Source organism: Amphiprion ocellaris, chromosome 2, assembly GCF_022539595.1.
Source record: "Amphiprion ocellaris isolate individual 3 ecotype Okinawa chromosome 2, ASM2253959v1, whole genome shotgun sequence".
Lineage (NCBI taxonomy): Eukaryota > Metazoa > Chordata > Actinopteri > Pomacentridae > Amphiprion > Amphiprion ocellaris.
Genome location: NC_072767.1, coordinates 16,678,776 through 16,702,060, shown reverse-complemented (window position 1 = coordinate 16,702,060; position 23,285 = coordinate 16,678,776). Strand labels below are relative to the sequence as shown.

The following is a 23,285-nucleotide window of genomic DNA, read 5'->3' as shown; positions in this document are numbered from 1 at the left end:
GAAATGTTTGTACTGTAAACAACCACCGTGTGTGTGTGTGTGTGTGTGTGTGTGTGTGTGTGTGTGTGTGTGTGTGTGTGTGTGTGTGTGTGTGTGTGTGTGTGTGTGTGTGTGTGTGTGTGTGTGTGTGTGTGTGTGTGTGTGTGTGTGTGTGTGTGTGTGTGTGTGTGTGTGTGTGTGTGTGTGTGTGTGTGTGTGTGTGTGTACGTGTACCCACATGTAACCCTCTGATTTGTTCCAGGTTGCAGAAAAGTTGGTGCAGCGTGATGGAGATTTCTTGATCCGTGATTCAATGTCCAGTCCAGGAAGTTATGTTCTGACCTGCCAGTGGCGAAACGCTGCTCAGCACTTTAAAATCAACAAGAAGGTAAAATCATGTGTGGCTTAAAACAACTGATTCCTTAAACGTAGTCTCATAGATATGCTAGTGTTGAAATCTTCCCAACACATCAAGCCTCTTCCATAGTGTGAATCCTTTTTTAGGCTTTCAGATTTATTGTAAATCTGCATGTACTGACTTATTAGGGTGAACTGATGCCATTTGGGCTGTTAGTCACTCCCCTCTGGCAATGTGATCTCCTCAGTAATAATCTCTTTATTGTATCAAGCATCCACCACCAGAGAGCACTTATGGACATCCTTATTAAGTTCTCGTCAGTTGTTTAAACACTGGTTTCTTCTACCAAAATATCTTGCCCCTATGAGATTAAGCAGCTCCTCTTAGTTTTATAGCGGCCAGCACTGACTGTAGCACCTAGATGTCTGTAGCTGCAGGCCGTGGTGTTTATTCTTAGTGGGATCCAGCCAGATGAAACCTCACAGAATGTCTCTCTCTGTCTCCATGATACCTGTCTACCTATACTGTGCAAAATGCCCCCAATAAACTTGATAAAAAAAAAAGCAAAACATTTAATTAAGCCTTAATTTAAAGAACACAGTAAAAAGTAAATACAAACTATAAAACAGCAGACCCATTGTCTTCTTGAAATTATAGTGAGTGCAGTACTTAGTAGGACCACAGCTGCATTGAAATACTAACCAGTAAATGACTGGCTTTGTTATTTGGTTTCTCTCTTTCAGGTAGTGATGCTGAATGAAGCTTACTCCAGAGTAGAGTACCGACTAGAAAGAGAAGGGTTCGACAGTGTTCCTGCGCTCATTAGATACTATGTTGGCAACAGAAAACCTGTCTCACAGGTGGGTGTGATGATGTTTTTTCTAATCTTTTTACTAATCGATACTGTACAAGTACTATGTGTCAAACACAGCAAAAACATTACAAATCAATACAGATTTTGACATCGTTTCTGACAGTGATCAGAGCATTAACCCCTTGACGCCTGTTATCGCAAATTCGCAACATACCACTTTCATTCAGACTGCAGCTGACATAGCGTATCCATTCCCCCAATCCCGGTTTGTGCATATTCAGTACGTACCTCGGAACCTTTTGCAAGCACTGGTTTCTCGTAGGACCAGTTGGAGTGGAACCTAAATTATTATATATCTGTTATTATTACTATATCTGTTCTATGTGTAATAGACAAATGTTAAATCTCCACTTATTTTAGCATCATCTGGAAAGCAAAAACACGCAAAAGTCTTTTTAAAATTTAATTGTAAATAAATTCAGGTGTCATGGGGTTAAAGAAAGCGTGTTTTCTGCAGTTTATTTGAACTCTTCTTCTACATGCTCGTTGAAGGTGGTAGGCGCCATCATCTTCCAGCCAATCAACAGAGGGCTGCCGCTGCGCTGCTTGGAAGAAAACTACAGAATGTCAGGCAACCAACGAGAGGCTGGGCTGATGGCGCAGGAGAGGCGGAGTCAGAAACGTCTTAGCCTCAACATCACCAACGGACACACAAACGACAACGCACACACCGTGCACGAGAGCGCACACTCCCAGGACAACGGCTTGATCCGAGGCAACCAGCTCAGGTTTGTACTCTAAAACATGCACAAACACACTAAATTAACACCAAACTGCCAAAATGATGTGTGTTTGTTGTTTCTAGACAGTCACGCACTGAGCATGTGTGATTTGTCTGATTTGATTAATGCCGTGTTAAAGACTGTTGTACAATTTAGCTCCAAGCAGTGCAAGTCTATTACTGAAAGTTGGTAGTGGGCTAAAGACCAAATAACAAGCTGTCTGCTGAATTTAAATAATGGAGACCCACCTTCACTCAGTCATTCTCTCTCCTTGTTTCTCTTCCTCTCTCACACACTTAAATCAGCCCAATAAAATCCCTCCCCGCTTTTAAGCTTTTACCTCACAGCCCCGAGCTGCTTATATTCATCATTGTGACGGAAGGTTGTATAAACAGCATGTTCCATATGTATCAGAAGTCCTCTATAAATAAAGAGAGAATGTATGAGTGGAACAGAAGTGTGCAATCCCACACTGCATTTGAGCACATTAAACATAATGTATGGAGTCCATATCTGTCTGAGAGAAGACAGAGCAGGAGTGAGGAAAAAAATAAATACATGGTCCGGAGTAGAAGAGAACAAAGAGGCAGAAAAAAGAGGGATACGTGGAAAGAGAAAAAGCTCTCTAAGATACATAAAAGCAGAAAGAATAAAGAGGCATACTGCTAATGTGTTGTTTTTTCTTTTTCTTTTCTAATTGGAAATTTAATCTTTATATTTGAAATAGATCTGATTTATTCCTCCTCACGTCTCTTCCATGTTTATTTGTGAGTATGTTTGTTGATGTTGCTGCTGTCTGCTGTCACTCAGGTTGAAGGATCGCTGTGGAAGCCAACCAGCAAGTCTCAATCAAGTCCAAGAGAGGCGACGCCCACTCAAGGCGCACCAATCAGAGAGTTTCCTACCTCTTGGTATGCAGCAGATCATTCTGAAAACTTCAGGCTTCATACTAAATGCTTGTCAGATCATCTGACAGTTGCTGGTCTGGCAGTGAAAGCCACTTTACCTGTAGACTGTAAGAAAGTAGGTTTAAAATTGGATTTAAAAACATTCCTAAGCTATTTACACAAACACTTGTGTAACTTTTTCTGTGTACAACTTGTCACAATGCTATCTGAACACCTTTGAGATGAGACTGTGAAAGCGGGAGCTGGTTTGTAATCACCTGTCAGTATGATAGGAGGCCTTCCCCCACCTTTAAAATAAGTGTTCATCTAAAACTGTACAAACACCTTCAGGTAGACGTTGTTGGATGACACGCCATTAAAACTGACTTGATAGAAACAAACTGAAGCTGTATAGGACTTTCACTAATAATCTGCTTAATACGAGATCTGAAAAACCAAAAAGTTTTGCATGTTAAAGGTTGTGATCAGCTCATTACCTTTTTATCTCCCATTTCCTCTCTTCTCCACCTCATCTTTTCCTTTCCTTTCTTGTATCCCTTTGTTTCTTTTTTCCCTGTCCTCTCCAGGATCCAAACCACAGTCCCAGCAGTCCCCCGAAGCTCTTCTTCCCAGCCCCAACCCCAAGTCTCCAGTGTTTCGGACAGGAAGTGAGCCAGTACTGAGCCCATCTGTCCCACGGAGATCAGCAGAGCCTCTAGCAGGTAAGCAGACAGTGTAGAGGACAAGAACCAGCACTATACTCATCTCTTTATTAAACTGCCCATTAAATAATACAAAAAAAACCATCTTAACGTCATCCCACATAAACCGTGTAACTTAGCAAGTATATTGTTAATCTGTTCTTCAGGAACTGCAGTAGGCCGAGAGTGATGACTTAGGGTGACTGAATTTAAACTCTAAAGTTGATGCATATGTCAAGAGCTTTAAATGAATATATATGTAAATATATTTGCTTTGCCTTATAAAATGTGCTTCACAACAGGTGCAAAAAATGTATAGAAAAGGCCACATGCTGGAAGTAGAAACACAAATAGCAAAACCAAGAGAAAACTGGAGTAATAAGTGACAACAAATAAAAACGAATAAACGATTATTTAAATTATAGTTGAGGAAATGTACAGTAAATGACTTTCTTTGCTGCTTTCAAGTCCCTCCAGCACGTGCTAGCTGATGTAAAACAGAACACACACACTGCAGCTTTTAAGATTATTAACCATGGATGAAATAAAGTAGCCTTGTTCCAGACCTCTACAGCACCTCTGATTCATTCAACTCATTTAGAAATAAATGAAGTGAAACAAAATGGCAATTCAGTCTGATTATAAGGCTAAAAATAAAGCTGCTCTGTGCGCCAAGGGACAATAAAACCCTCTGTGGGGGATTTAAAATTAATCAGTCGCTGTCTCTCCTAAGTGTGTAGGTGTAAACACTCTCCTTTTCACTCCTGCCATTGCTTGGATGTGAATAGGAAATTAAATTTACATCTGTTCCCTCGTGGATGATTTATCAGATAGTAAATAAGAGACAGACTGTGCTGTGTGCTGTTCCCTGTTTCAAAATTTACACAGTAATGTCTTCTGTAAAGTCTCTTTTAAATCTAATTTCACAGGGCTGCTGCATTTAATGACTAAATACGTTTCAAAAAAATGTGGTTAACACTGTTGCCTTGCAGCCAGAAGATCCCTGGTTTGCTTCCTGACCTGGGATCTTAATGCATGGAGTTTTTGCATGTGTGGGTTTTCTCCAGGTTCTCCGGCTTCCTCCCACAGTCCAGATACATGCTGAGGTTAATTGGTGATTCCAAATTGTCCATATGTGTGAATGTGAGTGTGATTGTCTGTCTCTATATGTAGCCCCGTGATAGACTGGTGACTTGTCCAGGGTGTCTTCTGCCTTCACCTTAAGTCAGCTGGGATAGACTCCAGCCCCCTACCGTGACCCTAATGAGGATAAAGTGGTGTAAAGATAATGGATGGATGTTTCAAAAAATAAACGTGCAATAAATGTACAACATAATGACTGTAACTTTCACGTTGTGTTCCTCCAGGCCAAGCGATCCGAGGCTCAGACAGCCAGCTGTGTCCCAAACCGCCTCCCAAACCCAGCAAAGTGCCCCTGGCTCGACTGGCTCGCCCCCCCTGCCTTCAGCCCCTGGTTCCCCTCTCCAGCTCCTCCAGCCTCACAGACTCCTCCACCACCTCCCCCAACCTCGCTGCACCTCCTCTGGACTCCACGTGTCTGGAAACTGCCGGTTCTTCTTGGAGGAGTGGAGGTAACTGTTCTATGTTGTTGTTTTTTTTTTACACAGTTATTGTTCCTGTTAAAAAATCCAGACTTGAACTTGAAATTGCTCTAATGAGGAGGCTGACTTTAATGTTCCCCCACATCCTCCTGGTGGGATACAAACACATGGCAGTACATGCAGGTCCCTGGGACAGTCGATGCGTCTCAGTAATTACAGTTGACCCGGGTATTTCAGTTTGACTGCAATCAATACTAATTTTAAAAACGTTCATGTAAAGCATCATGTGTTTTGCCATTAGGCCTTAATCCTTTTCAGATGCCACAAGCTTATCCCTTTCATTTATATGTTCCATAGCACTATAGTTTATTAGATATGCAACATCTGTCCAGGAACTGCAGATGGCTCATTTACAGTAATATTTATGAAAGGTTTTTAAATATACCAATAAACACAGATAGATATGATTGTCATCCACAGCTACCACAGGTCCTCCTGCTCCTCCAGTGAAGCCTCTAAAGTTCCAGCATCAGCTCCTCCCTGCAGACGCCCACAGCTCCTCCGGTTGTAGAGTTTCACCTGCTGACGGTGCTCAGTATCCTGATCCAGGGGTGATAGTAGGACGGACTGACCGGCTGCAGCCGAGTCCTGCAGACCTGAGGTCCTGCAGCCCGCTGGAGTGGGAGCAACAAAGCTCTCCAAACCTCATCACAGACCACAACCCCGACCTTCAGCTGCCGCTCTGCAGCTACGTGGAGAGGCTGAAGAGAGAGGGGGAGACGGGGAGAGAGGGGGACGGGGAGGAGGAGGAGGAGGGAGGACGGAGAGGACTGGACAGAAGCTCCTACCATCATGCCATCGCAGCCTTAGAAAACACCAGCGAGGAAGAGGAGGAGGATGCAGGGAGGGAGGAGGAAGAGGATAAGAGCAGGGATTTAAAGAGGAGTAGTTTTCAACGGCCGATTGTAGAGACCGAGTCGACGTTCAGGCCGGCAGAGTTCGGCTCTCGACTTCTGCCACCAGAAAACAAACCGTTGGAGATGGTGGTTCTGAAGAGAGCGAAGGAGCTGCTGCTCAGCCACAATCACCACAGTATCGCCAGACACCTGCTGATGGCCGACTGCCAGGTACACTCACTTGCACATTGTCATACTGTCATCACTTCTGAGGACATTAGGCTCCCTTGAAGTGAATTATGCCTCACCTGGAAACCAGAGGAGAGTATTCAGCAGCAGCAGGGACAGAAAGCTGCAGTAAAGTCTCACAGTTTCCAGCAGCTTTCAGTTTGGACATGAAAACACAGAAACATTCACTTCCAATAAGATATCATCAGAATCACAGACCAGTCCCCAGGAGTTCTAATTATGACAGGGAAACCTAACAGAAAGCTGAATCAACTGACCTCCATTTTACATGAAAGCACATGTGAATCCACATCATATCAGTTTATTGATCAACTAAGCAGAGGGAGGTGTTCTAAGTCGTTCTTCTCAGACTACATGACAACCAGAAGACATTAGTCACTAGTCTAATACAGTAGAAAGAAATAAAAGATTACAGCTTTCACTACTTACAAATTAGATCCATCCATCATCTATACACTGCTTAATCCTCATTAGGGTCACGGGGGGCTGGAGTCTATCCCAGCTGACTTAGGGTGAAGACAGGGGACACCTGGACAGATCACCATTCTATCACAGTTCTACACATAGAGACAAATAATCATACTCACATTCACACTTATGGACAATTTAGAATTGCCAGTTAACCTCAGCATGTTTTTGGACTGTGGGAGGAAGCTGGAGTACCTGGAGAAAACCCACACATGCACAGAGAGAACATGCAAACTCCATGCAGAAAGATCCCAGGCCGGAACACAAACCAGGGATCTTGTACCTGCGAGGCTACGGTGCTAACCACCAAGCCAATGTGCAGCCCCAAGTCAGATGCATTTGGTTTTATTCTAAGAATCCTTACATTCCACCCACCAGAGGTTTTAGTGTTGTGAAATACTTGTGGAATTAAATCAGTCCAGCGTTAACATACAGTAGACTAGAACCATGGTATTTAATTCTGTAACAGCCTTATTCACCTTTGATTTAATTATGCACACGTGTCTAATGTGGATGTAAAACATGTTTACTGCTGCTGTTTCATATAGTTTCTTTGTGTGTGTGTGTGTGTGTGTGTGTGTGCGTGCGTGTGTGCGTGCGTGCGTGCGTGTGTGTGCGCGCACCACTGAGAATTAGATTTCTGTCCTGCACCTGATGTTGCTGCTGCAATAAAATGATTCTCATAACAAAGAGAAACAGCAAAACCAAATATGACACCTAACCCACACAGACACTGGGTAAAAAGATCCCATGCGGTGATAAAATATAGATGAAAGCTGTTTAACAGAGCCTTGTAAAACGTCTTTTCCCCCCCAGGTTGCGAGGATACTCGGAGTGACTCCGGAGCTTAAAGGTCAGATGGGCGTGTTGTCTGGTCTGGAGCTGGTGACGCTGCCTCACGGACGACAGCTGAGGCTGGACCTGATGGAAAGGTACACATACAGAGTGACAGGATGAATCAGGACATCCGCTGGTGTTGCATGCAGTACCACAATGTTTGAGGTTCTGTTAAAAGATCATTTACTCACAGTACACATGAAAAGAAATAGTTGGAAAATGTTTGCTGTCATGCAGGGAGTTAAAGAAAAGCTTCTTTTTTCTTCCCATTGCTGATGAAGAGCTGCTCAAAAGGAATCGTTGGATTGTTTGAGTTTCTCCCTATGATCTTGTGTTGTATGGTGTTGAGATTAAGCTGAGAACTGGCGCTACAGAAGTAAATCTAAATTGAGTTGAATTGTTTACAGTCACTTTTGTTACCTTCAGACAGGCAGGACAGCTGTTACTCTGTTTATTATGCTGCCGTGACCAGCTGTTGGCTGGAGCTTCAGATTTATCACACAGACATTAGAGTTGGATCATCTAATGGAGCTCTGGGCTGGAGGCTGTTTCCAGACTATGTCTGTGGTCAGGCAACCAGAGCAACACTGAACTATCAGATAAGGAGCTGAGAGAACGAAGGGAAAACACACATTGCTTTTGGGTGGTGCTGATAATCCGCCTCTCCCTCCCCTCTGTCTCCAGACACCACACCATGGCGATAGGTGTCGCTGTGGATATTCTGGGATGTACGGGCAGCGTGGAGGAGCGAGCGTCCACCTTAAATCGCATCATCCTCGTCGCGATGGAGCTGAAGGACACCGTGGGAGATCTGTTCGCTTTCACAGCTCTGATGAAAGCTCTGGACCTGCAACAGGTGCTAGAAATAATGAAACCGCAACAACATCACAAAACACAAATATGATAGCAAACAAAAACATACGCTCACCTTCAAAATACAAAAACACCTGATCTAAATTATACCAAGATAGTCAGTTATGCTCCATTCATTAAACAAAGAAATATTTGTCCAGTGAGCTGCCAAAGAAGTCATCAGTTTAATTTTGTTTATTATTATTATTTAAGTGTGATTCTTTCTGTTTGGATGAAAGTGTAAAACGTGACCAGTTGACTGCTAGAGCCACAAATAATCAGTCTGTGGTAACAAAAGATGGTTTCATTGTAGTGGGAGACGGGTTTAAGGTCTGTTGTTGATGTCTTTTTTCAAATTTTCTGCAGTTTTTTAAAGTTTGTTATTATATCTTAAGGTTTTTGCACAGCCTTGAGAAACAGTCACTCTGCGTTTCACTGCACGTACTGTCAGAACACGTCACAAATAAAAACTCTTGAATCTTGATTCTGCAGATCAGCCGTTTGGAGGAAACATGGACCACTCTACGGAGGAACTTCACCCAGACCGCCATCAACTACGAGAAAATACTGAAACCTTTCTACAAGAATCTGTATGAAGGCTCAGGTAAGCAGACAAACACCACACTGATCCTCATGTCACATCACCTAACTAGACTAATCCGAGCTCCACGGCTGAATGTCCAGTATGAAACAAACACTTAGGTACCTCATCAGGCTTGTGAGATGCATCTGTGCAGCAGAGAGTTTGTAGAAAATACCAGAACCAATACTTTTGGATGTTCTGAAGAATGAAATACAAATAACAAACAGCACTGCATCATAGGTGACAGTACTTTTTTGTTCTAGAAGTGTTGAATTTTATACAGCTAACTAACACATGGAGAAAAAGAAAAGCTTTTTTCTTGTGAAACTGTTATACTGCAACTCTGCATAGCCATCCATCCATCCATCCATTATCTATACACTGTTTAATCCTCATTAGGGTCACGGGGGGCTGGAGTCTATCCCAGCTGATTTAGGGTGAAGACAGGGGACACCTGGACAGATCACTAGTCTTTCACAGGGCTACATATAGAGACAAACAATCACTCTCACACCTACGGAGAATTTAGAATTATCAATTAACTTCAGCATGTTTTTGGACTGTGGGAGGAAGCTGGAGTACCTGGAGAAAACCCACACATGTACAGGGAGAACATGCAAACTCCATGCAGAAAGATCCCGGGAAACCCAGGATGCAAACTGGGGATCTTCTAGCTGCAAGGTGACAGTGCTAACCACTGCGCCACTGTGCAGCCCCCACAGCCAGCCAGTTCACTGGATATATAAATCCTATAAATAATGTCTAAGTCGAAGCAGAACTGTAGTTAAAAAGTTTTTTTTTTATGAATTTAGTCTTTATTTCCAAAATTATAAACCAAACTAAGTAATGTAAGATGATAGTGGAAGTCATTTTACATTACTACAGAGAGGAATACACTATATGACCTACATATACTACATATACTAGGTGCATCGTTAATATTACTTGGCGGCGTGGAAGTATTAGTACTGCAATGTACAAGATCTGAAATTGGATGAAGAAAAACAGTATCTGCATTAGCAACTGACTCAAAAGTCCCCTACAGCCAAGATTTGTCTGGTTTTGGATGATTTTTAAGACATACCATACAAAGTTCTAATAATGCTTTAAATGTAACATTTCTGAAGTCTTGGTGCTGTTGTGTTTTATCAATCAATCAGTCAAAGTTTATTTGTATAGCCCTTTAGAACAGACCAAAGTGCTTCACAGTAAAAAACAAGAACATACCTTAAAAACAATACAGTAACTTAAAGCAGGACAAACACTCACACTTGCATCTACTACCTACAAATTTAGAATAATCAATTAACCTCAGCATGTTTTTGGACTGTGGGAGGAAACCGGAGAACCTGGAGGAAACCCATGCATGTACAGGGAGAACATGCAAACTCCATGCAGAAAGATCCCAGGAAGGCCGGGACATGAACCAGGGATCTTCTAGCTGCAAGTCGATAAGTGCTAACCACCAAGCCACTGTGCAGCCCGTAAAATATACAATAAAATAAACAGCAACAAAATAGCACTAAAGTATGCATCTAAAACAGAGGTGTCAAACATGTGGCCCGCGGGCCAAAAGCGGGCCACATGTTTGCCACATCGCTTGTTGTGATTTTTGTCTTATTTTTGTCGCTTTGTGACTTTTGCCAATGTTTTTGTCTTTTTTGCTTTGTGTCCTTTTTCAGTTTTTTTGTCATCTTGTGTCTTGTTTTTGTGATTTTGTGTCTCATTTTTGTAATATTTTGTCTTGTTTTTGTTGTTTTTTGTCTGACTTGTCATTCGTCTCATGTTTTTGTCGACTTGTGTTTCCTTTTCATCTCGCTTGTGTTTTTTGTCTTATTTTTGTCATTTTGTGTTTTGCTTCATTCGTTGTTTTGCGTGCCGTTTTGTGTTTTTTTTGGTCTCGTTTTTGCCGTTTATCCGTTTTTTTTCGCTGCTTTGTAACTTGTCTAATTTTTTGTCCCTTTTTGGTTTATTTCGTGTTGTTTGTCTGACTTTTTTTGACATTTTGTGTGTCATTTTCGCAATATTCTTGTCTTGTTTATGTTGGTTTTTTTGGTCTTTTTTTGTCTGACTTTTGTCTGACTTTTGTCGTTTTGATCATATAGTAAAAACTGGTCCGGGCCAATTGAGATCAAACTGGGCTGAATGTGGCCCCTGAACTAAAATGAGTTTGACACCCCTGATCTAGAAGAAATAAAAGTAGTAAAATGTCACCATGACGCTAGGTATGAAGGACCATTTTAACCAGGAAGGTTTTGAGTTGTGATTTAGAAACATCCAGGTGTGCATATCGGAGGGGGTGGCCTAGGTGCAGCTACAGAGAACACCTGGTCACCCCAGTGTTTAGACGTGGGTACAGAAACTAAGTGGTTTTTACTTTCTCAATAATAAACTTCTCTGCTCTGCAAACTGAAGTATCTCCTCCCTCTCCTGCAGCCTCCTCCCCTCCGGTGGTCTGTGTCCCCCTCCTGCTGCCCCTTCTCACCTTGATGGAGCGTCCGTCAATCACACCCGAGGGGGCGGAGCTCTGGGAGACCAGCGACCAGGGCTGTGACATCATGCTGCGCCACCTGGAGGCGGCACGCGACGTCGCTCACAACGCAAAGAGCTACACGGACAACGCACGGGCCATCTTAGAAGGTAAAAACAGGAAAATAATGAGTGAGACTAAAGCCAGAGATGTGACATCACCCTAAGCTCCGTCTGTGTGTTCGTCTGCAGGGTTTCAGTGCGATGACGACCTGCTGGAAGTGTTCAAGACGGACTTTCAGCTGCGGCTGCTGTGGGGAAGCCGCGGAGCTGCGGTCAACCAATCAGATCGCTACAACAAATTCAACCTCATTCTTACGGCGTTGTCACGGAAACTGGAGCCCCCACCTAAAACACAAACCTTAATCTGACTTTATCAAAGCAAACACATACATGACACACTTTGGACTAAACGGAAAGTAACATCAGGTGGATCAGAAAGCAGCTGTGAACGGAAAGAGAGAAGAAGACTCTGAGCAGGCAGGAAGTTACACGCAGATCAGGACACATTTCAACATCAAACACATCATCTCCTGCAGCAGAAGCCACTGAACGCACCACGAGGAACAAACCAGCAGCTCTAGAAAACTCCCCAGAGCTGAGACGGCAACATCCAGTCTGACTGGTGTCCACCACTGCAGGGAGACGTTCAGCTTCACGTGGACGTTCTCTGACACAAAGAGAGCTGCAGCCGCTTCAGAGTCTGATAACTGTGATCGTTTAGCATTCACAGCGTCTGCTCAAAGAGAAATCTGTCACTTTTTGTTTGGTGTTTTCAGTTTAACTCCAGTTCTGGCCTCACTGTCAGCTCAGATTTATCCATAAAGTCAAATATCACAAAGTTAGCCGACAGTCTGAGAGCAGACAACACTGTGATCTCTGACTGAGAACAGAAGGAAACATAAAAACCCTGAGGACGAGCGACACGATTAACGCACATGCAGAAGATATTGTCTGAACAGAGACGACAGCAGAGCAGACAATCAGGATGACAAAATTCATCAGCGATCTATTTCATAGCGATCTACGAGAACCTCCAGAAACAAGACACACCAACGCTGTCAGCATTTATCTCAGAGAAGATAGACATCCGGAAATTCCACAACATCTCAGCACTGTTTGCTCATTACTGCACCACCTCCTCGTAGAATAAACAATCGATTTCACACATGTAGACGCAGGAACGTACATCAAGACGTGTTTGAACCATAACTCACTTTTAATGAAATGACTTATCATGATGGTATTTAAAAAGGTTTTTATCAGTCTAATGTGGGACATTGGTTGATCTCTGAGGGGGAATTAAGGTCATGTTGGCTGTTTGCAGTTGACTGTGACAAGTATGCTCTTAATTTTCTTCATCTTTCTTTGTTTTACTCAAAGGTTTATGTTCCTAAGATCAGGAGACACAAGTCACAAATTCCTGTGTTTAACGGTTTGAAGACCAAACTAGGCTCTACTGCTGAAATGGAGTGAGAACAGAGACCTAAAGGGATGCGTTGACGTAGACACGCTGCTGCTGCTTCCTTTCTTCATAGATATCCTAGTTTATTGATATTTCTTTTGTCAAGGCAAGCAGAAAGGCAGTAAGTAGCTCTCTGATTAGTGACTACTGCAGTAAGAGTCAAGTATCAGGATGTTATTTTAAAGATCTCGGTATACGCTGAGTCTGTTTAAAAACATCAGTGTTTACTGTGAACTGTCTTGACAGAATTCATGTATTTAACAGGTTAACCCTCGTGTCGTCCTGCGGGTCAAAACTGACCCGTTTCAAAGTTTGAAAATGTGGAAAAAATATATATTTTCACAGTGAAACTTCTGATGTCCACATTTTCTACATTTTTGGGAAATCTTTGAACATTTTTTGGTGGAAAAAGAGAAATGTTAAAAATGTTTCTTTAAGAACATTCACAAATAATCAACCAAAATCCAGCGAATTTTGCTGGATTTTGGTTGATTTTTTGTGAATGTTCTTAAAGAAAATATTAGAAGTTTTACTGATTGATCTGTAGTCACTTTAGATATTTTTAGGATTTTTTGGGGAAGATTTTTACTCATTTTTTGAAAATATTTACAAGAATCTAGCCAAATTTGGGGGAATTTTTAAAATCAAACCTTTAAGGGAATCTTTTAAGGAATTATTGGAATTTTCTTCCTGAAGGTTTTGAAATTTTTCAGAAATTTGGGGGATTTTTTTTTGCTCATTTTTTGGATTGTTTTCAGACAAGGAAACAATATTTTTTGGTGCCCGTAAATGAGGACAACAGGAGGGTTAATGGATGATTGAGCTGCATTTATAAAAAAACGTGGAGCTGTGTGACGTTTGATCCAGAAAACCCGTTCAGTTTGCTGCTAGATTTATCAAGCAGCAAAATCAGTCAGACAGTTCAGAGAAGTAACAAATATTTACAGTACCGTTCAAAAGTTTGGGGTCATCCAGACAAGTTCATGTTTTCCATGAAAACTCACACATTTATTCATGTGCTAACATAATTGCACAAGGGTTTTCTAATCATCAATTAGCCTTTCAACACCATGAGCTAACACAAAATCAGCCGTTTCCAGCTAGAATAGTCATTTACCACATTAACGATGTCTACACTGGATTTCTGATTAATGTTACCTTCAGTGAAAAAAACTGCTTTTCTTTCAAAATAAAGACATTTCTAAGTGACCCCAGACTTTTGAACAGTAGTGTACATATTTTGTAATTTCAACAGCAAGCCGTTTTTCTTTAAATCAGCAGATGATTCACAAAATCCACAGTAAATACTATTTTACTGCATTTTCACAGGAGCAGAGAATCTGATCCAAACTTTCTGAACATGTGAACATGTAGCAACAAGCGTCTGTTCTAGTAGAGAAACTCAAAATCAGTGAAATATGTTAACATGAGACTAAAGCTGTACATATTTGAAGCATGTTGATAATAGACTGTACATACTTTCTGTAGAAGACTGTAAAAAAGCCAAGATGTTGGAGAATTTTAATATGTTTATATTATTATGGACTACTGTGGTAAGATTTAATAAAGATGATATATGATGTGAGGAGGTCTGCTGGCTCTTTAACTTACGGAGTGTGTTGCAGTGTTGAACGTGAAAGTAGGAATTCATATGAACCGTCTGGACATCAAGCACTTTCTGTCTTTTTCACTCACTGTGGGTTCAATACTGAACTCTACAAACATATTCCACCGTGCTGAATGTATCTTTCAATAACTTGCTTCTCCGTTCACCATTTTCAGGTCATGCTGCTTTATTTTCCTCTCATGTCATCTCCTACCTGCTCTGTACGAACACTGCCTGCAGTTCAGCCGAATTCTGTGATTTTTTTTTTTTTTGTCATGTGACTGTTGCCGAGTTACTGCCAGGAAATGCAGATTTTTCATTTTTTCAAATTGTTCTTCAGTGGATTTTCCATTCATGGACTGTTAGAAAGCTGGAAATCTCACAATTCATTTTTCTTACGGGTACAGATGTAACAGACCAGATTAACCCCTCGGCCAAAGTATACCCTGGGGGTTGAAATAGCCACAATATAGCTAAGCGGCTAAGTTAGCTAGCGGGCTAAATAACACAGGTGGCTGACTTACCGCTGAACACCTGTTAAATGCTGCTGCAGTTGTCCGTCATTATTAGAACGAACTTCTCAACCTGTATTTCTCTGCTGTGTATTTTAGCTTTTAAAAAAGTTATTTTACTTTAAGGTTAACTGAAACTCGTTGAGCTGCACAGAAGTTTAACATTCAGCTGGTTTGAATTAAACCGCGCTTAACTTAACATTGTGCAACATTATCTCTCTGAATCTCCATAATTTCATTAAATTCCTTCTCTCTTCCACTGCTCAAGTTCAATCCAGTATATAAAATGACATTAATAGTGAATAAACTAACAGCCAGCCATTGTATTTATTTATTATTGCATGTATTTGTAGTAAAACATGAGTTGAAACATCCTACTTTTGGATCTAGAACTGCACAAGCCGTTCATTTTCAGTCACTTGATGAGTTAAACTCCCCTTTTTATGTGAGGTTGAAGCAGAAAGTCTGAGTTAATAAAGAAAGTTGTTTATAATTTGCGATACCTGTTATCTCTAACTGAGGCTTTAGTTTTTGTTGAGCTGATTTACACATAGAAACTTTGTTCAGGAAGATTTCTCAGTAGCTCAGAGGACAGGCTGCTTTTTACACAACCTTGTAAGAGAATGTCTGTCAATGCTTTCAGCAGAATTTAGAAACACAACACTTCCTAAACAGATATTTTGAGGCTGTGAGGTTGAACGTTTGAGAGTATATCAGTGTGTTTGTTTGTGGTCTTTCTGTTTCTAGGTGGAAGCTGAATTAGTGAGGATGACTCCTGCTCCTGTCATCTCTAAGCTCCTCACACATCTTTACCTGCACATGAAGAAAATCACTCCTGTAGAATGCAGGTATGTTTGTCATTATTATAAACAGGTGTTGCCTGGTGACCTGTCAGAAACCCATCATACAGAGTCAGCCAAAGTAATGTTTACACACATCAGGAAAAGAAAAAGTTGCATAAATATTTCAATACCAAATTTATTCAGACATCACAAGATTAATAAAAGTTATCTTTGGCCTCTATAATTACAAGAGGTGCTCAAAGTGGTGGCCACTGGCTTCCAGACATTTCTGTTCTGTTGTAGACGTCACTTGTTGATGCTCCATTCATGAGGGTAGCGCCATCTGTTGGGAAAACATCGTACAACAGGACACAGAGTTATCGTGATTTGATCAAACTTAGAAAGAGGAATCTATATGTATAGAAGTACTTATACAAATGAAATATTTATAAAAGTTTTTCTTTTCCTGATGTGTGTACATTATTTTGGCTGACTCTGAACTTAATGAGAACAAAACTGTCATTAATTGTTGCTTTGAAAGCTTCTTTAGTGAAAACCAGCTGGTGTTCTGCTTTGAAACAAACTGCTGTTGAGGTCTGTGTTTTTAGGTTTAACTCCACAGTTTCTGAATGAACTGATAGGTTTTTTTTTTCCTGATCAATGTGGATGTTATAATTGATGGTAACATTTACTGATCATATAATCAGCATGACAATATAACAGTATAACATTATGACCACCTGACTAATACTGTGTTGGTCCCTTTATGCTGCTAAAACTCCTCTGACCCAGTGGTTCATCAGAACCTCTGGGGATGTCCTGTGGATCCTGTGGATCCTGTGGGTTGCAGGGTGGGTCCTACCTAGACCAGGCTGATCCTGGACCATCCCACAGATGCTCAATCAGATCTGGATGTGGGGAGTGTGGAACCCAGGTGAACAGCTTAGCTCTGTCGTGTTACTCGGACCACTCCTGAGCTGTTTTAGTTTGTCCTGCTGAGGGAGGCAGCTGGCATCAAGGACTGCTGTTGCCATGGAGACTAGGGGGTTGTTTGTCCTGCAGTGTTTAGGTGGTGGTACATGTCAAACATCCACATGAATGTCAAGGTTTCCCAGCAGAACGTTGCATTAGAACAAGATGATGGATGTTGTTCTCTTCAGCTGTCAGTGGTCAGAATGTTGTGGCTGATTGGTGGATCTGTCTGCCTTTACTCTGACATCCAGAGTTATACAAAAGTGTAGTATGTGTGCAGTGCCGAAGAGATTTACTTTATTGTATGCATTTTTTAAATTTTTTTTTGTAAGGGAGAGCATTTTTTTTTATCCACTTGAATGAAGACCTAATCTTTCCCTTCAAAGGATAGTTAATTGTTACTACGGCTTCCATAGTGGTCTCATCAGAGAAAATCATATCCATATACAGATTTTTATTAATTCCAGGGCTGGTTCAGTAAAGATTATAATAATAACTACATCAGATAATTCTTGGTCGCAGTTGGAATTTTGCAGCCTGACAGATGGTTGAGAGGGTTTCAGTTCTTGTTTTAGCAAAATATGTTATAATAGAAGATCTTTATTGTCATTGTACATGAAATTATCTGTAAACCAACAAAGTGTATCAGTCTGAGGTATCTGAAAATAAATAAGTAAAGAAAAATGCTTCTAAAGCCAATAATAAACAGAATATTTTGAGGGAATATTCTAAAAAGGAAAGAAAAGCTCCATTCTCACTCCTCTCAGGATAAACTGTCATTAAAATTGACTTTAAATTTAGCTTCAACACGACATAAAAACATTTACTTTCATTACTGATATTGTCAAGTTTTAATAAAGTTCATGCTACTTTTATAAAATGATGGAAGTGAATAAATTGTATTTCTGTGATCTGTGTTTGATTTCTGTCTTTTCTCCTGTCATCCAGATGTTCAGAGGGAGATGATGCCACATCTGGTCCAGCCGATGGAAGGTCTTGAAGTTCTCTGACTGGCCTCGACTGAAGATGGTCGTCTCACTGGATTTAAGGTTCAGATGCTCAGTAACAAACTCCACCAATGTGCCAACAGGGAAGCTTTAGGTTTATTAAATGTTGCTATGAAGGTATCGCTGTTTTTCTTTGTGAATGCAATGTGCTCCAACTGATACTTGAATTAGAACTTAGAAGTAAATCCTTCCATCTGAAAAGATTTAGTTGCATTAATAACCTCATAACATTCGAATTTCTATTCCAGTCTTGGTTGAAAATAGAATCTCTGTATTGATTCAGGTAAAAAATGAAAACTGTGATGGTGTTGGATTGTCAGACCGTAATGTTGCAGCTCAAAGCAGCTTTTCTATCTCAGTTCATTCTGACATTCAGCTATGAATCAACACAGCAGATGGTGATCCATGCTGTGGAAGTCTCACATCTCCTGGTTTAATGGAGCTGCTTTGCACTTTTTACACTGTTTATTCACCAACACTTTATTTAATAAAAGTCCCTTCTAGTTTTTATGAGGAATGTGATGTTTTAATTTCTCTGTGAATAACTGCAGTCTAATGCAACAGCTGGAGTTGTAACATCTGTCCTGATATTGATCATGAAGTATTGATCAGAATACTTATGGTCAGCAGTCATCCCTGAAGTTTTACATTAAAATCTTTACTTGTGTTGTGAACTTTGGTAAGAAGCAGAAACTTTAGCGTTACCATGGATACATGAATGTTAAATTCTGTCCATGTTTCCATTTTGGGAAATGCAGTCCAGTTCCAGAATGTGGAGGAATTTAGTCTCACAATCACAGACAACAAATATTATCTGAAAGTCGGGTTATTGTTGGTTATCAGCACAATACAAAAAGATTAATGTTAGAAATATTCCAGTTAAGACTCTAGAATATCATGATATATGTAAATTTACCTCAATAATATGAATGTTCACGTTAAGATTGTACAGTGATATTTATTATGTAAGTTTAGCTGATTAAAGTTTATGACTCTGCACTAAAATATTATTTAAATTTACATCATTATTATAATATTTAGGGTCAGACCCTACAGTATTGAGATTAAGAAATCAAATATTCTATAAAATTTAAATACACTGAACTCATTTGGATATATTTAAGTGAGACTCTACAATATTATTTGACACAAATATATCTAAATCAAAATTTTAATCATTTTTACTCCAAACATTTACTGGACTGATTTAAATATTAAAATCACTCCTTTCTAATCCTCTGCTGTACGTTCAAACCTGAGGCCTTAAATAGAAACACACAAGTATCTGATTGAAGGAACTTCTGTAGAGTCCTGGTTCCAGAACATGATGATAGAATTATAGACAAACTTTAACAAAAGCAGCCTGAGAGTTCACAGGTTTTTGTGTTATATTTCTTCAGTAATTTAATGAGTTATCAGCAAAAATCAAGTGTTCATTTGATGAACTTCATTTCCTAAAACATACAGAATTGGAGCTCATATCTTTGGCAGCTGTAAAGTTTCTGCTCCTTCAAAGTTCACAACACAATGAATGAATGAATTCCTAAAACACTCAATGCTGGAGAGCGTTTGTGATGCTGAAGCAGTGACCAGTTTTTCTGTTTCTTCTCTGGAGATGCACAATGAGGGACGTCTGCAGAGACTGAGAAAGAGTCTCACCACATCCTGACATGAGGAAAAAGACTTTATTGAAGACTACAATGAGAAAAACTATCCAGACAGCAGACGGCTGCATTCAAGGTGAGCTCTGAACATTTGATCTGGAAAAGGAATTCAATAACGGCAGCATGAGCTTCATTTCAGTCTGTAGCTGCTGAATTCATGGATGAATCATCTGGCACTAGAGAGGAAGACCATCAAACATCCACGTCAGCTGATAGAGGTCCAAGAGTCTCACCAAACAAACAACCTACAGAGTGAAAACCTCAAATTTGATTGGACGGCCTCCTATTCAGCCACATGTGTGAACAAATGCCTGTAAGTTGATTTGTTTTCTAAAATAAATCTAGTTTGAGTCCTAATCTATGCCTGAGTGTTTGCTTCTGTACACCGCTGTTAACAGTTTAGGCTGTTAGATTGTTCCAGATAAGACAAGTACAAGATACTTGAGAGCCGTTCTACCACGAGCCTGACAGGAAGAACTCCAACAGCTACTGAATGTTCCTGTGGTCCCCTCAAGGCTACAGGAGGAGCCCTACGAGGATGAGCCGGTCCACCTGATGGCGGCCAGTCGCTGTGGTTCAAAGCCAACACCGACTACATGGACTTCTACTGGACCACACAGAGGCCTTCAAACCGGACCAACAAGTTCAGCGACTCCCCGACTCGTGGGTCTGAGGACGCCGCCGAGCCTCGTCCCAGCCGGCCTCCTGTCTGTGGGTGTTTGAGTGCTGAGAGGTTTGTGGATGCATGTGAACATGTCTGTGTTGAAACAGCAGCTTTTGACTCAGTAACGCTGGTAAAAACCAAGAGCTCCTTTATTTGTGACTTCCACTAAAAAACTGATGAAAATAAGTTTGCCAGGGTTCTGACTGGTAACAGATTATTAAATAATGAAAATAATTGTTTAAATATTCCTTTAAACAATCCTTTTAGGTCTACATTTCCTTTACACTGACTCCTTGGTATTTTGGGTGGAATATACCATTAAGCCCGATGTTCAAGGGTTCTTCTGGGAATATACCATTAAACCAACCTTTTAGGTAAATGCTCCAGGATGTTGGGTAGAATATACCATCAGATAAACCTTTTAGGTCAACATTGGAAGATTTTAGAGTAGAATATTACTCCAAATCATCCTTTAGGTCTACATTTAAGGTGGAATACTCCTTTACACCAAGATTTTTTGGTCTACATTGAAGGATTTTAGGTGGAATATTCCTTGAAAGAACTTTTTAAGTTTATGTTCAAGGATGTTGGGTGGAATATACCATCAGACCAACCTCCAAGATCTACAGTAGTGAATTTTAGGTGGAATATACCATTAAACTCACCTTTTAGGTCTACATTGGAGGATTTTAGGTGGAATTTTCTTCCAAACCGTCTTTTAGTCTACATTTAATGATGTTTAGGATGGTATATTCTTCCGAACCAACTTCTCAGGTCTACATTTCAGGTGGAATATTCCTCCATACTAACTTTTTTGGTCTCCTTTGAAGGATTTTTTCTAAACCACCCTTTCAGGTCTATATTTGAGGTTTTAGGTGGAATATTCCTTTTAACCAGCCCCTCAGGTCTCTTTGAGGATTTTGGATGGAATACTTGGTTAAATCAACATTTTAGGTGCATGTCCAAGGATTTTTGGTGGAATGTTCCTTTAAGGTGGATGTGTGAGGACCTTGTAGGTGGAATACTTCCTGAAACCAACCTTTTAGGTCAACAAGGTGGAATATTCCTTTAAATCAACCTAAATTTCATGTTTTGATCATTATCAAGTGAGAAACCTCAATCCAGACTCCTCATAATGACGTTTGAGATTTATGCTGCTGTTATTTGTTTAGTCCACACTAAATGACAGAAATCCACAACTGTTTTTTATTTCAGGACTCTGTTATTAAATGTCAAAACAATCCATGTGACTCTAAAAACTCAACAGCTTTACAAACTCTAAGATTAAACTCTCCACAAGGATCCAAAATAAGTTGGACTTCTACATGAGAGCTTTAATTATTGTTCATCTACTTCCTGAAAAGTTTGGTGAATAAAAAAAGACAAAAACTAATATTTTCAGCTGAACTAAATACAGACTTTGTGATTTTTCTGCTCACATGTTGTGTTGTTGTAAACTTACTCTTTCAAATAAATAGCTGCCTAACCCCCTGGAAACCAGCATTTGTCCTGTTTTTGTGTTGCTCCTCAGCGACCCCAGACAGCCGGGTCGTAATGTTTTTTGAGCAACACACCATACTATGATGTTTTTACAATGATGGTTCTACTATGGAACCAGTTTGACATGTTTAGGTGTTCTTTGTGTGAAAACTCAGAGATTTCAGGTATCAGAAGGTGGTTTTCAACTTTCTTTGTTAACTTTCTGCTTCAACTTTAAACTAAATTTCCTTGACTAACCCAGCCCTCTGGATTTCCAGTAAGCTGTGTTCCTATTGGCTGTCCAGGTGGCTGCTTGGTATTATCAGGAACACCTGAGCAGCTCAGTGTCTTCCTGCTTTATGTGGCTGCATTCAAACATTTCCTCTGCTTCTCTTCACCAGTGAACCGGGTTTGGCTCCGTTGCTTAGTTTGTTCTTTAGGCGTTGGCTTGCAGCTTCCAGCAGTAAAATCGTCTTTAATGTGTTTCTTGGTGTGTTTTAGGGCTTTGTACTGGATAGTTGTCTTGGTAAAGGTGGTTTTTTAGCCACAGTTAGCACATGGTGCTAATGTGTGCAGTGATTAGTGGATTTGGTGCAGCTGAGTTGTGTCTCTATCTTGGCTGTAGTGAGTCTTTAGAGGTTTTTGGTCAGACACATTCTGTATTCTTGTTTGAGAACCAACGTTGGTTGTCCAGAAGGTAAGAGTTCCTGTCCTGATTCTCTGTTCTCAGAGGTTCTCTGGTAGGCTGCAGGAGACTTTAACGTTTGGGTTGTGCTCATTTGGTTTTTGTATGGTTTCATTTGGACGACTATCTTGAGGCCCCTCCATGTGGTTTAGTGAGGTTTTCTGCAACAGTTCTACAAAGCAACCTGCAGCAGAAGAGACTTTGCGAGTTTTTAGGAAGTTCTGGAGACCAGACTTTAGAGCAGCAGAAACATTTGTCAGCAGTTTGAGCAGGAGAAGGTGAGCTTCAGAGTAGAAATGAGACGGAAACCTTCTTGACCCGTGTAGTGAGGTCTTGTACGAAGAGTTTGAGCAGGTTGTGAAGAGTCTGTAGTTCTTTGGTCTGAAAGCACAAGAAGAGTCGACTCATTAAAGGAGAAAACAGGAGATATTGTTGGTTCTTCTGTCGCTCTGCAGTTTCCTTAGACTGAATATCAAGTTTATACTTTAAATGATTTACCATGTGAGCCCAAGAAGACTTCAATAAACTCCCTCCATCCCCTGGACACAACAGATTTTATTACCATGTTAAATCTTTTTTTTAATGTTTTTGAGTTTTAATCATAGTTTTAGCATAGTTTTTTTTCCCCTCATTGCTTGTTTAGTTTTGTCATCTGTGTAAAAGGTGCTAAACAAATAAAGTTGAATTGATAACCTGAATAATTGACTAACTCATGATTGTGACAACAGAAGTATTTTCATTGTGATTTAAGGGTTTATTTCATTTTTAAGGTTGGGGTTAAAATCTTGACAGAAAAAGAAAACTAAAGAAATAAACTACACAACAAAAAGCAATTAAATCAAAGGAAAAAAAATTTATACAATAAAACTTAGATTTAAGAAATGTAAGATGTAATTTTTTAATTAAACATTTAATTATTTAATTAAATGTTTTGTCTTTTTAAAGGTTTAAT

General features: G+C 40.3%; 1 protein-coding gene across 3 annotated transcripts in view; it reads left to right on the top strand.

The window, feature by feature from the left end:
• bcar3 (BCAR3 adaptor protein, NSP family member) overlaps positions 1–14,547 on the top strand; it is a 76,439-nt gene extending 61,892 nt beyond the window's left edge. For all 3 annotated transcript variants that reach the window (XM_055004553.1, XM_055004555.1, XM_023296408.3), the window contains 12 exons: positions 242–367; positions 1,081–1,197; positions 1,704–1,939; positions 2,744–2,844; positions 3,408–3,542; positions 4,889–5,113; positions 5,564–6,210; positions 7,513–7,628; positions 8,218–8,389; positions 8,878–8,989; positions 11,405–11,608; positions 11,690–14,547. In XM_055004553.1, the coding sequence (XP_054860528.1) occupies positions 242–367; positions 1,081–1,197; positions 1,704–1,939; positions 2,744–2,844; positions 3,408–3,542; positions 4,889–5,113; positions 5,564–6,210; positions 7,513–7,628; positions 8,218–8,389; positions 8,878–8,989; positions 11,405–11,608; positions 11,690–11,868 (2,370 nt within the window). In that variant the 3' untranslated portion in view covers positions 11,869–14,547. The remainder of the gene's footprint in view (positions 1–241; positions 368–1,080; positions 1,198–1,703; positions 1,940–2,743; positions 2,845–3,407; positions 3,543–4,888; positions 5,114–5,563; positions 6,211–7,512; positions 7,629–8,217; positions 8,390–8,877; positions 8,990–11,404; positions 11,609–11,689) is intronic.
• Positions 14,548–23,285: the final 8,738 nt, after the last annotated feature.